This window comes from Pan paniscus, chromosome 1, assembly GCF_029289425.2.
Source record: "Pan paniscus chromosome 1, NHGRI_mPanPan1-v2.0_pri, whole genome shotgun sequence".
NCBI classification, from domain to species: domain Eukaryota; kingdom Metazoa; phylum Chordata; class Mammalia; order Primates; family Hominidae; genus Pan; species Pan paniscus.
In genome coordinates this window covers 193109203-193123915 of record NC_073249.2, presented here as the reverse complement: position 1 = coordinate 193123915, position 14713 = coordinate 193109203, and the positions used below count along the sequence as shown (strand labels likewise).

The 14713-nt window shown below is 43.6% G+C and overlaps 1 protein-coding gene across 5 annotated transcripts in view; it reads right to left on the bottom strand.

Moving 5' to 3' along the window:
* CSMD2 (CUB and Sushi multiple domains 2) overlaps positions 1-14713 on the bottom strand; it is a 643453-nt gene that overhangs the window by 188641 nt on the left and 440099 nt on the right. For all 5 annotated transcript variants that reach the window (XM_034960731.3, XM_055095664.2, XM_034960735.3 and 2 more), the window contains exons 20-22: positions 13286-13501; positions 11588-11776; positions 6153-6322 (exon numbers count right to left, since the gene is read on the bottom strand). In XM_034960731.3, coding sequence (XP_034816622.3) covers positions 6153-6322; positions 11588-11776; positions 13286-13501 — 575 coding nt within the window. The remainder of the gene's footprint in view (positions 1-6152; positions 6323-11587; positions 11777-13285; positions 13502-14713) is intronic.

Genomic DNA, 14713 nt, shown 5'->3' with positions numbered 1-14713 from the left:
ATAGATTAGTCATTTAACCAAACTCTGTTTGTAAATATTCCACACACTACCAATTTTAAATCAGTCTTTATCACATATATAATTAACATATAATTATATACATTTGGTTTTGTTTGTCAACTTTCTATTCTATTGCATTTGTCTATTTGTCTATTCCTGTGCATGACCCACACTGTTTTAGCTACTGTAGCTTTACAATATATTTAAATAATTAGTAGGAAAAGTCCTCATTTGTCTTCTTTTAACTTAAACAAAATTCTCCCAGATGTACTCTTCTAAACTCAAGAATTTTCCTGAATTATAAAAAGTAAAACAAAAAACTCCCCAACAAAACTTGTGTAATTCTGACTGAGCTACATTAAATGTATAGACGGATTTGAGAAAAATCTATCTATGTGATGTTGAGTCTTCCAATCCATATACATAGTGTCTAGCTCCATTTAATCAAAATGTCTTTTATGTCTCTCACTACCATTCTGTTCTTATTCCTGGGTATTTTTATATTTTTGATTGCTATTGGGAATTGGGCCTTTGTATACATTTATTTCCTAACAGAATATTGCTTGATGGTCCAATTCATCATTATGTGCAGGTGATTGAGAAATCCAAGAGAATCTATGCACATCCATTACATCCAATAAAGCAGGTCAGCAAGATGGCTGGTTTCAAAATGAATATGCTAAGCAGAAAGCTTTCTATACACAATTACAAACAATGTAAGCATAATTTCTATGAATATTCCTGCATGTCCGCTTGCACACGTGTACTTGAGTTTCTCTAGAGTGTACATCTAGCATGGAAAAGCTGGTTGTGGGGATGACACATCTTCAATTTGGTTAGATATTACCAGATTGCTCTTTGAAAAGGAATAGCAATTTGCTCTCTCACCAGCAACGCCTGACAGCTTTCATTGCTTTATATCCTTGCTGATACTTGGTATTTTAGGGCATTATGATGTTTTCCAATTTGATGAGTGTAAAGTGGTATCTCACTTTAATATGTAAATCCTTGATCGCCATTGAAGTTGAGCATCTTTTTATGTTTATCAACAGTTCTTACTTCCTTTTCTGTGAATTGCCTGCCTTTTCATACCCTCTGTGCATCCATGAGAATGAAATCTCCCTGCATTTATTTTAGTTACATCAATATCAAAATAAAATTTTATCTTCTCTCAGTTAAGATCATGCACATTTTGGAGGGCTTATTTCTAGGTGTCTTACAGTTTTCGTTTCTATTATAAATGAGACTTTCCCTCCTGATTGCAAGTTTTATTTGGTTATAGAAACACCAGAAGCTTTGTGAATTTTCTTATTGATTTTGAGTTTATTAGTTGATTGTTTTGTATTTTTGAAACAAAAGTCACAATTTTCTATATTCCTTTCTAATTTTTATAGTTCCTTTTTTTCTTTTTCTGGTATAAATGTAATGGTTTGTCTCTTCAGTACAATGCTGCGTTCTATTGGTGATATAGAACTATTGATCTTGTTCTTGACTTTACTGAAAATCTTTAGGAAGTTTTGCCATTAAGTATAATGTTTGCTATAGGCATTTGGTAGAAATGTTTTTATCAAGTTAGGAAAGTTCTATTTGTAGTTTTATGAGATGTTTTCAAAAATCATGAGTGGGTGTTGAACTTAATCACATGATGTTTTGGGGTGCATTAGCAGGATAATGTCTTTTTCTTTGCTAATCTGTTTATAGGCTATTAGGTTGAGCCATGAAATTGCCAATATTTTAACAGTTTTGACCTACAAAAATAGCAATTTCATATGGTTTGTCTAACAAATAACATTATGAGCTTTTCTAATTTTGACACATCCTCACATTCCTGGAATCAAACCTACTTGGTCGTCTTTGTTTGTTTGTTTGTTTGTTTTTTGAGACAGAGTCTCTCTCTGTCACCCAGGCTGGAGTGCAGTGGCTGCAATCTTGGCTCACTGCAAGCTCCACCTCCCAGGTTCACGCCATTCTCCTGCCCCAGCTTCCCAAGTAGCTGGGACTACAGGCACCCGCCATTATGTCCCGCTAATTTTTTTTTTTTTTGTATTTTTACTAGAGACAGGGTTTCACTGTATTAGCCAGGATGGTCTCATCTTTGTTTTAATACACAGCCAAATTCAATCAGATTTATACTCAGAATTTTTAGATCTATGATCAAAAGTGAGACTGCCCTAATAGTTTCTGATTTCTGTTCTTTTTAAAATTTTTATTTTAAATTATAAATTGATAAATTATAGCTGAATATATTCATGCAGTAGAAAGTATGTTATGATTTATGAATACAATGTGGAATTAGTAAATCAAACTAACATAACCATCACCTCAAATACTTATCTTTTTCTGTGGTGAGAACATTTGAAATTTACTCTTTTAGTGATCTTGAAATGTATGATACATTATTATTTGCTATATTCACTGTAACGTGCAATACATCTCAAAGGAAAAAGAAACCCTTAATTCTTCTGTCTAATTGATGCTTTCTATACTTTGACCATTATCTCCCCATTCCCTCAATCCCCTGGTAACCATAATTTTACTCGTTGATACCAAAGTTTCTACTTGCCTCATTAAGAAAAAATGAGTTGGGAGATGGTTCTTTATTTTTCTGTCTTCTGAAGAGTTTATTGCAGGGATTAATTGCTTCTTGAAGTTTTGTTAAGCTTACCTGTAAAATAGTTAAGGCCTGGGGCTTTTGAGAGAGGATACGGGGGAATCATAATTTTTTAATGGTCATTGGTTTTTTTTAGATTTTTTTAAATATTAGTACTTTTTATCTATAAAAATTTCCATTTTATCTGAGCTTTCAGATTTCTTGGCTTACAGTTGTTCCTAAACATTTTCCTTCTCTTTTTTGAAAAAGGGTCTCACTTTGTCGCCCAGGCTGGAGTGCAGTGGCGTGATCCCTAAACATTTTCTTATTTCCATAATCTCTCCTATATCTTTGATTATATCCCTTTTCAATTCCTAATATTACATATTTGTGGCTTCTTTTTTCCTTGATCAGTTCTGCTAGTATTGTCTACTTTATTATTTTTCAAAAAAAAACAGTTGGTTTGGTTGACAATTGCTATTGCTTTTTAGTTTTGTTTCTCTAGTCATTTCTGCCTTTATCTTTAAAAGTATCTTTCTCCTACTTTCTTCTGATTTATTATGTTACATTATTCAAGCTACCCAAATCTTTATTTATCGTTAAGTTAGGTGATATGTCACAGACTTACAGAGGTATATTAAAATCTTCCATGATGGCTGTAACTTTATTAAATTTTTTACATTTCCAGCGGTTTTTATTTAATTTATTCTTGCTATGTTATTTGGCACATAAAGTTTTACTGTGGATTGATTATCCATTTTATTAATATAAAATAATCCTCTTTTTCATTTCCTTATGAGATGTGGGAGAAATTCTCAAATTTATCTTTTAATAAACTGATTTCATTTTTCTGTGGTTTACCATCTTCCATTCATTGCCTCCATTCCATTTTTTAATTGGGTGATCATGTTTTTCATCTCTATTCAATCTCTCCTCATCTCAGATTGCTCTGTTTTCATTATTGCCTATTTTTGTGTCATAAATATAATATTCTCTCAAATTCTCCTAAGAATACAAATTAGGAGCTTTTAAAGTGTGTTTCTGTTCTTTGTTGCCTACAGAGGGGCAATTAGCTCTGATTCCACAGACATGTCTTCTTCTTCTGATCTACTGAATATTTACACATATCCAGTTAATTTTCCTGTTGGCACACCACAACAGAGGGAAAATGGAAACTGGGAATGGAAACACTCAGCAGTCTCTAAGGGAGAGCAGAGGAGCTAAACTCAAAGAGGCCGTAGCAGGAGCATTTCCTACCCTGGTGCTAAAGAGTGTGTGTGTGTGCATGTACGTGTGTGTGTGTGTGCATGTGTTTGTGTGTGCATGTGTGTGTGCGTGCATATGTGTGTGTGCATGTGTGCATTGTGTGCATGTGCATGTGTGTGCATGTGTTTGTGTATGCATGTGTGTGTGCGCGTATGTGTGTGCACTACCGGGAATCCCGCATCCTCTGTTAGTCCTCCCTGAACTCTGACCTAGGTTTTATGCCCCATGTCCCTTCTCCTTTCTTACCCTGACCACCTCAGAAAGACTCTCTCTGCTTATCTACTAAGCTGCCCACCTGACCCTGAAGAACCCTGACGGTGCCGTTGAGTGTGCACACCTGCTGACTATGTCTTAGGTGCTATTCTGAATCTAGACCCCCTTAGCGAGGAAGCATGGGCACTGGCCATACTCCATATGACCTCCAGCAACCTGGGAGCCATTTCTGCTGGCTCTATCAGGTCACTTGCACAGAACCACTGCTTATACTCCCTTCAAAACCTGAAAATTGTAAACTATGCCTCAAAGCTGGCTTTTTGTGCTAATGGCCTTCATCCAAGAAAGCCTCTGCATTGCCCAGCTTGCGTCACTCCATCTGTACCTCTACAGAGAGGAGGTCCCTCTGGTGCTGCTGTACTGATTGCACCCTCTGAGACTCAAATGGATGGAGGGAAGTGAAGGTCAAGGGTGATGCCTAAAGACATGGTTATCGGAAGGGCATAAAACCCTTGTCTTGTATTGTCTTGTTGGGAGACACACACTGTTTTTATGTGGGGTTGGAAAGCAGAGCTTAAGAAGCCAATGGGATTGTTCTATCCCATTTCAGGCACATCCAGTCCCAGCCAGTGATCTCATGAGTGAATCTTCTTGGGTTCAAAAAGGATTAGGTAAGAGTGAGAAATGCATTTCAAACACGCACGCGTGCACACACACACACACACACCATACACCCCAGAGGACATATGCCCCAGGGGGTTGGCCAAGAGTATCCATCATCTGTACATAAAAAGGACAGCACATTCATCACATCTGGAGATAATCTGAAAGCATGGAAATTTAATGGTTTATCTTTGGATTTTCCAGAGTAGTGGGCTCTGGTTCAACTTTTTCCAATGTAAGGACTTCTCTGGCTACAAGGAATAAAACTATATTAGAAAAAGCTAAAAAAATTCCTTGGCCTAGGATGAAAATGAACATGCTTTGTATGAGGCTTTCCTTATCATTCATTTTATTAAGGCAGCTCTTTAATAAATTCTCCATGCTCAACTCTGTGATTACACAGACACACACCACACATTATTGGAGGTACTCAATCACATATTCTTTGTATTTATGCAAAGAAACATAAGACATATATGCTCAGTGTCTTAACAAATCCCTCTCTATGACCTTCTCTGTAATCCAAGTCCTATCATTTCTTTCCCTTACATATGTCTCAAACTCACTTTCTTTAACCCCACTGCCACACCAGGCCATCATCGTGGTACAATGAAGCTACTGCAATAGTCTGTTATTCAACCAAAACATACACAATGCACAAGTGCACACACACACAATATGCTGACACATGTGTGCACAGACACAGATCCCCAAAACCAAATAAATACATGGACACCGATTCACACACATGTGGAAACATACTTAAAAAAGCATCTATATCCATAAATACATAGCTACACAAATGAACACACACATGCATATATATACATGTTCTATGAGCTCTTCATTATCCATGTTGATGGTCAGGGCTCAAAATGGAAAACTGGATCCATTGGCTGCTCCAACCAAACTTATTATTATTATTATTATTATTATTATTATTATTATTTTGAGACAGGGTCTGACTCTGTCACCCAGTCTGGAGTGCAGTGGCACGATCATGGCTCACTGTAACCTCAACCTCCCTGGCTCAAGTGACCCTCCCACCTCAGCCTCCCCAGTAGCTGGGACTACAGGCATGCACCACCACACCCAGCTAATTTTTGTATTTTTTGTAGAGATGGGGCTTTGCCACGTTCCCTAAGCTGAATTATTATCTTTTATTATGCAGTCAACCCATACTCAATTACACATGCATTTGATAGCAAACAGCTTCTAAACAAACTCTAAAACCATATTCTTAGATACCCACATACCCCTCTCTTTTGGTCCTCTCTTTCTCCCAGATGAGTGAGGACAGTATTTTGGGACTCAGGAAGGAAGGAGAAAGTTTGGCTCATTCACACAGAGACAAAGGAATGAGTATTGACCAGACTATTGCATACTATAACACACATACTCTGAAATCGATCAATTTTACCTTGAGGACATCTCCTTCGGAGAGTTCGAATGCCCTGGCTTTCAGCTGAATTCCCTTCCCTGGCTGGGTCTGGATGGAGTAGATGCATTCATGATTGTTATTGTAGTTCACAGGAAAGTTGGGGGACAGCAAAGTACCCTGAGTGCCTGTGACTGAATTCCCACACTCAGCTGGAAAGAGAATCACAATAACCATAGATTAACCCCCATCAGCTGCATCCAGAAAGCAACTCACAGCTCTGAAGAACCTGACAAAGATGACAAGTCGTTTGCCTGTCTACCTGCCAAGGTGCCTGTGTGTCTGTCCAGTTGTTGGACTGTCTACAGAAATGCCTCTCAAACTTAAAAAAAAAATACTTCCCTACCTATGGTGCTGCCTGCTTTGTTTCTGTCTCTTGTGCTGTTTGTCTGTCTCTCTCCTACAGAAACAGACACTAACCCACCAGGCACCCTTTACAATTTCTCAGTGCTATAAAGCAGCCGTGCCACATACCTATTCATATAGTAGCGTAGCAACAGAAATGACTGAGGAGGAGGTCAGGGGAAGAGGGGGGCAGTTAAGTGAGGAGAGATGAAGCCTTTCAGTATCACAGAATAGAAACTAAGAGGGGGCAAGATCACATCATAATCGCTAACCCTTATGTGCAAAACAGCACGATTGACACTTTACAAGGACCATTTCAGTCATTAGTCGCAACAGCCAGCCCCATAATGTAGGCACAATTATCATTTCTGGTTTAAAGATAAGGAACCAGGTACTCAACCACTGAGACCAAGCCTCTCTGTGGATTCACGAGGAGGAGGGGGCTGAGAACTCAACCTCCTGGGTCCTGGGGAAAGTTTTTAGCATAGTCTCATTGCAGCCTGTTTCATTCAACAGCTAATGAAATCACACCCTCCTCTGGAAACTGCTTCTCCTCCTCCAGAATTAGTCATTCTTTCCCCATTGTTCTCATACCTTTATTTATAGCAGTCATCCCATTTTACTTCACTTATTTGTTAACATTTCTATGTCCTCTACTGCACTGTGGAACCTTTGGGGCTTGGTCGTGTTACTGTCTCCTTAACACCCACATAGTGCGTGGGCACGGCAGGCTCAGGGCATGCACAGAGGAATGGGATCTTTAATAATTGGGGGGCCCCTCCCTGTTCCTTCCTGTATCTGAGCACCTCCCATATTGCACCTTGATTGCTTGCTGCCTGTCCTGTGTCCCCCACCTAAACTGTCAGTAACTTGAGGGCTAGGGTCATGCTGGATGAATCTATGAATTTCCAAGGCTTAGCCTGGATTGTCTGTAAAATAAATATTTACTGAATGAATGAATGAATGAATGGATATGGAGTACACTGACCTCAGAAGATGTACAGTCCTAAAAATAATAATTAGGTTCCGGAAGGATGTAAATACAAGTCCAGATGGCAGGCCTGTTATTCGTGTGGACATATGGGGAATTTGGAGCATGCCTTGAATCTTTCAGGCGGCTGGTAGCAAATCTGCTTTCTCTAAACCATCCCTCAGTATCCTTCAGTCCAGGCACAGTCTGTGGCTAGAAAAGCCCTGGGGTTGACCAAAGGGCCATTGCTTGGGCCTTATAGTTAACCCTAATTACCCTAAGCCAGGAGCGTACTAGGCTGAGGCAGCATAGATGGAGAACATGGAAACCTTCAAAGCTGAACTGCTCGTGGGCTTAGTTATACATCTTGTGTTTTCTCTTGTCCTAAGGCTCCTCATTAGTCCTTTGAAGATGGGGGCTACATGTCCCACCACCAAGTCCCTACTTTTCTGAATGGACCCTCCTCCCTGTGTCCTGCTCAATTCAGGACCAGCTTCAGTTTCCTAAGACTTTATATATGGCCTCATTTATTTCTCTTGGAGGAGAAATCTAACTTTACAGTACTTTTAAACTTAGTCTGTTTGCAAAACTTCCAAATATCATGATGAATGTGCTGAGATGGCTCATAAAACTCAAGGGACAGTGGTGGGCAGGCTCCCTGGGGGCAGTGGCTGCTGATAATTTACATAGACGTTTCCAGCATGTGTACATTTCTTTGATGATCTCAGATGAGGGTGAGGGTGAGGATTTGTCGGGGGGAGGGGGAGTTGCTTAGGGCCATGCATATGTAAACACTTATTACTCAGTCATATCACATGGGCAGCCTTCTGAAGCATCTCTCCATTTTCTCTGAGATTACTACCTTTCCCCTCCATCTAGGCAGAGGCCTGTGGTGCAGTGGGATGATCATGGACTTTGGAGTTAGACACATTGTGTCAACTCACTGAAATTCAGTCTCTTCATCTGCCTTCATCTGGACAATAATAGCATTCTCATAAGACTATAGAATCAACACATGAGATTTTATATATAAGATAGGTAAACATAGGGGAATGGTTAGCACATAGTAGCCTCTCCACCAATGTCCCAGGTGAATCTACATGGCTTACCTGCTTCCATCTGGAACCCTAACTGCCTGGATTCTGGGACTGGCAGAAAGCCTGAGAAGCATATGGGAAGCGTGCGTTAGCTGCCCGAGGCTCACAGCACCCTCATGGTTCCTGATGCCTCTTGCCCTCTGCCTAATTCTCGACAGCTGGCTTCCCTTAAACATGGGCTTGGATGTGTTTTTGGACCTCCTTCCTGGCCCTGCTTCCTGCATAAGAGCTATGTGCCCCACCTCTGCCCCAGCACGAGCCTCTCCTCCTTCCCACACGCCTGATACCTTTACGAGGGGCTGATAGCTTTAGATGTGGCCAGTCCTTGGCCAATCCCCAGGTCCTGACTCCCTGTCAGGCCTTTGTCCTGGGCACCAGGGAGGGGACAGGAGGGATAGAGGGACGGGGCACTTGCTTCCGGGAGAGTTTCCAAAGTAACAGGGGAGGTGAACAGATGAACTTAGAAGCCAAACACAGGCACAAATGGAAACAAATAAATGTTCCAGAGAAACAAACAGTCATATCCACAGGAAAGTGCTGTGGCTGATTCTGGCATCTGTGACTTCTGTCGCCCCCATCAGAAGGGGTCTCGTTAAGGGCAGAGGTTGTACCTTATCCATCAGCCTGGGGCTTCTGAGGCAGAGGGTTAGGTCTTCTCCATCACACCAGAATTCCCAAGGACAGGGCCATGTCTCTTGCTGCAGACTGGGGTCCCCTGATGTCAGGGGCTATGTTACCTCCCTCCCCGCCACCCACGTCACACCATGAATTAAAGCCCAGGGCTGTTCATCTCCTTCTCGGCTGGAAATGTTCCTGGTAGCACTATGGGGACTAAATCATCCAGTTTGCATGGCGACTGGGAGCAGCCCCCGGTGGGCATTCCCGAGATGCCTCCAGCCTGAGCCTCGGCAGCAGGGCTGGTGGTAATTAGAGGTGATTATAACTACTGTGCATTATTAATAACATGTGAAACAGAAGACAAATGTAATAATGAAAATATTGTGAGGTGTCATGAACAAACAGTAATTGGAATAATAAGTTAAAGAATGAGTTTATGTAATGAGATCAATGAGGCAAGAGCTTAAGGGCTGTGTGCATCTGTGGTCCTGGTTAATTCCATTCAAGGAGAATTTCCCCCAGAACCATTTAGCTGAGGATGTTTTCCCAGAGACTAAAGGAGCTGCTAGCAGCCAGACATGAACTGAACCTTCCTGGGGTGGGTGGTGGGGTTCTATGTGTTTCTGAGTGTGTGTGGCCAGATCAGGGTGGGTGGATGCCTTTGGGGATGGTTATAGGAGACGGAGTAAACCCTGGGGTTATTTAATTGCTCAGAAATGGAATTCTGCAGCTCTTTGTTTTAATGTTTCCTTTCTGAGATTGTAAAAGGTTATTGGCAAAATAACGATAATTGGTTATTGATAAATACAGATAAAAATGTTATTGGCAAAATGCTGATAATTATATGCCACCTCTTGGTTTATGTAAATGATGTCATCTAAGGTAGAGTAAAGCCTGTGAATTGGATGCTGTTACCTCTGTTTTATAAACGAGGAAGCTGAGGTTAAGGGGGTTTGCTGGCCTGCCTGAGATCTAGGCGTTGGTAAGTGGCAGAGCAGTGACCCCACCTTGGCCTGCATGAGTGCACAGCCTGGGCCCGGCTCATCTTGCCAGCCTGTCTAAGCTGTCCTCGGCATAGCCTGAGGGCTCCATGGACTTGTCTCAGGCACAGCTGACCTCACTGGCATTTGAGATGCTGGTCCCTGTTTCAGTCAGTGCAGTGCTGCTTTGATCTGTTTTGTATATTTTTATGGGGTTTTATATACTATTTCACTTTACGTGAGGTCCATGGCTAACAGTGAGCATGGAAAATACTCCATGAATGCAGCTAGTGTTTTATCCAGCCCTACATTATAAGCATTGAGCAAACAGGCACCCAGGAGCCTCATACATTAGGGACAGACAGCAATCACTCCGCCCTGGGGAAAATACTTGCTTCCCCTACTACCTGGGCACAGCGCTCTGAACAGACTTCTTTAAAGCTCTTGCAAGGAGTCTGGCAGAGCCCACTTCCAACTTCCAACAGCTGCCTCTAACCTCCATATCTCCTGTTCTCCCTGCTGCTTGCTCCAGCTTGGCCTCTGAGCTGTTCCTCAAATGCTGAGCATGCTCACGGTTTGGGTCTTGGTCCTCTGTTCCCTCTCCTCCCAGATATCTATCTCTGGCCAAATGTCAACTCATCAGAGAGGCCTTTTCTGACCATGATAAAAGAGCAACCCTAGCTCCAGCACTTTCTAAGCTGACTTAATTTTTCTCTGTATGCCTCAACACTGCCTGACACATCACATATCTACATATTCACAGCTTGTGTCCCCACCACCAGAATGTGGACCACGAGTGAAGAATTTCTCTGTTTTGTTCACTTTTGTATCTTCAGAACCTAGCAGCTGCCTGACATGTAGTGGGCCCTCTATAAATGACCCCGCCCCTGTTCCTTTTGTCCTCCCCTGCTGAATGGATGAGCCTTCCTAAGGCGTCTCTAAGAGTGAGCACCGCCATTGGATTAGTAAAAGCACCCATCTGCTCCTCCAGATGGGGACTCCCCCTGGGCAAAGGTCATACACCCCTCCTATAGGCCCACCTAGTGCCCATCCAGATTCCTCGGTAAGAGGCATCCTTAAGCCATGGGTCTGTGTGCTGAGGGTGGGGAGGTAAGAGTACTGAAATCGACTTCATGTGAGTGCCCACTGTGGACCTGATTTGTAAAGGTTACTTTAGTTTATACAGAACTGCCTGATGAAGCAGGGATTGCCATCCCTATTTTGCAGATAAGGAGGATGGAGCAGAAGGAGGTTAGGTTACCTGCCCCGGGTCCCACTGCAGGTAAGTGTGGTAAGTGTGGGCTAAGTCAGCCTCTTGGCCTGTGTGCCGTCCACCACCTCACATCAATTGACTATAATCTGTCCCACCCCATTAGTGAAGCAAAATGAAAGCACGTGACCACCTACCAACACACCTTGGCAGAGGCGAGCTCCACAGGCGCCGTCTGCCCCCCAGGCACGTGATGCGGGCGGTGCCCTCCAGACGGTACCCGGGGAAGCAGGAGAAGGTCAAGGTGTCGCCCACGCCAAATTGCAAGCCCTTCCGGATGCTGTAGGCTGGGACCTCGGGCTCCTCACAGGGCTCCAAGTCGTACTCTGGAAAGGTAGCAGGAGATCCGGGCTCAGAGACATTGTGGGGAGACACAGAGCAAAAAGATGGGAACGCACAGGCAAAACACCAGGGGGAAAGGGCCAGGGACAACGAAAGACAGAGAAGAGGGCATGCGCACACTGGCCCACAAAAGGTGACACTGGCCCAAAAAGAGAAGAAGTGAGAGCCCGAGGGGAGCAGAGGCAGAGAGAAGCATGGGGAAGCACGGGGAGGCAGAGGCAGAGAGAAGCACGGGGAGGCCAGGACGGGCGGTCTGCACCCACTCCTGTGAGCAGTGGGAAAGGGCACAGCCTTTCCTAGACAGGCTTCCCAGGAGGATTTCTAAGGATCCTCAGGACTCAGCTCTTCTCTGTGCTATCCTTTTATCTCCATTTTAAACCTGTGCCTTGGGGCTCACAGGCTCTCCTGCTTCCTTGTCTCTGGGCAACAAACTAGATACATTCAACCAGCGGGTTCTAGAAGGTCAGAATACATGACTTAGCCTCAGGCAACTCCCACTGGTGAAGACACTCCAAATGCCTGACGAGAAGCCATGTCTCAGCTACGGTGGCACTTGAGGCAGACAGCAAGCATGACCGGGGGCATTTATGGGCCAAAGCCCTGCCTGGGGCCTCTAGTGACAGCATAGAAGTGACTAGTCCCTCGTCTGCAAGGGCTTCTCCCTTCAGGATGCAGTCCTCCAGGGCTGTGTGATGAGAAAGAGGGTCTCTCTCATAAGGGTTGAGTCTCACTGGCTGGATATGTCCCATTGGCCAAGTGAATCCAGGGATGTGACAGGTGACTTCTGCATTGGAGGCCTGGCAGGGGACTAAGCTGGGCCACACCCCAGTTCCTAGAAGCTGGATACCTCTTGTCCATCCCAGGAGGAATCCATCTGATACTCCTGGCCGTGGCTGAGAAAGGTGGAGGGAGGTACTCTGGGGTGCTACGGGACAAGAATGGTGAAGGGCTCGGTATGAGAGGAGCCAAGGGTCCTCTTTTCTCCCTGAATGCCAAATAAAAGCATTTTCTTTTCCAAATCCCTAAACAGAGAGATAAATATCTATTACTACAAAATTAGCATTGATGAAAAAGATCCCAAATAAGACTAAACCACTCCAATATGTTAATTTCAAACCTTTTTTTTTCATATTGCTGGGGTTGGAAATGTGGAAGTGGAATCAGAAGAAAAATCTCGAATAACTAAGGTAGGAAGGGACTTTTGTGAAGTCCTCTAGTTCATCCAGCCAGGTGGGTCATGTTCAGAGCAAATTCTAAACACCTTCACAGAAGGAGAATCCTCAGTGATTATGCTAACTCCTTCCAAGACCATTATAGGTAAGTTCTTACTTGGGTCTAACCCAAGCATCTTTTGCTGAAGCACTAAGGTCAACTTCCCAGGGACTGGAGAGTGGATTAATATCTATCTGCTAGGAAAACCAGAGACTGGTAGCAGAAGGAGAGAGCAAATAGCGCCATGGTCTCTTCCCCTCAGGGACCCTCATACTCTTTACCTGAGAAGGTGATGTTGAATCCTTCATATGACATGGAGAAATCAGAGATGAAGCGGACCTGGGCAGTGAAGTTGCCATAGAGCCCAGCGCTGATGGGAGCTGGCAGCCGAGATCCAGTTAGCTGCCTCAGGGGCTGGGTGAAGCTGCCGTTCTCAGTGATGAGGAGGTAGTCATGGCCACTTTCCAGGTGGAAGGTGTGGAAAGTAAAGAACACACCTGCCAAGAGACCAGAGGGTCAGGTTGGTGATGGCGAGATGGCTGGAGAACCTCAGCTGCAAGACAGGATCTACACAAACATTTCCAGTTTGCAAATGTCTATCTGTGCGTATGACTACAAGCATGCATTGACAAATCATACAGGTGAATCTGAATGAAGGAACCTGAACACACAAGTGCCCAAAGATTCAGTCAGGGAGAAGAATTTTACAGTTCTTCTTTTACAGTTCTAAAATTACAGGGAGAATTTTACAGTTCTCAAAATTTAAAAGAGAGATTTATGGCTTGACCTATGAGAATGCTTTAGAGACATTCATTAATTCATCCAACAAGCATTTGTGTATTTGTTGAGTCTTTACTATGGGCTAGGATCCAGGGTTAGGTGCAAGAGGATATACCAGACATTAAACGAATAGCTGCAATACAGAGTGCTGAGTGCTGGAATGAATGTAGACAGCATGCCATGGGGGCCGGAACAGTAAGCAGTTGACAGCAGGAAGAGGCAGGTGGAGGATGGCTTCACCGAGGAGTAAACATTTGACATGGATCTTAAAAGGATGCACAGGAATTAACCAGGTAAGGGAAGGAAGAGTGTCCCAGGCAGGAGACCCATATGTGTAAAGGGACTGTCGATTCCAGGTTTGTTAAGCAGCAGCTGAGTGTGGCTACTCCTGGAATTGAAGCTGGATAGGTAGATGGAGGCCAGACCCAATATTTCTCTGGAGGCAATGAGAAGCCATCCTATCCAGAGTGGACCAGATCTCAGTTTTAGCAAGATGTTGGTGGCTGTAAGGAGGATGAAGTGGAGGGAGAGCAGGGAGGGAGATCAGTTGTATTGGTGGCTGCTCTGCACTGGGAGAGGATGGGGCTTGGCAGAAGGAGCAAGAGCAGGAGATGGCCATGAGCCTTCAGGGGTCAGGGTAGGGTAGCCAAGACAGCAGGCACTTAATGCAAAGGAGAAATAACATGACATCCAGTGGCACGTCCACCTGAAGGATGGTGATGTCTTCTGTTACCTGGGGAAGGGCATGCAGGAAGGAGGTGTGGGTTGTAGAAGAGTAATGGACTTAGCCTTTTCTGCGTGCAAGCAGTGAGAGCTAGTGGGCCACTGGAAGGACAGATTTGGAAGTTCAGGATTAAAGGGGGACTACAGAGGTAGATTTGAGTCACCAGCAAATAGTTGATATCTGAAGCCACAAGCATGGAGAAGAG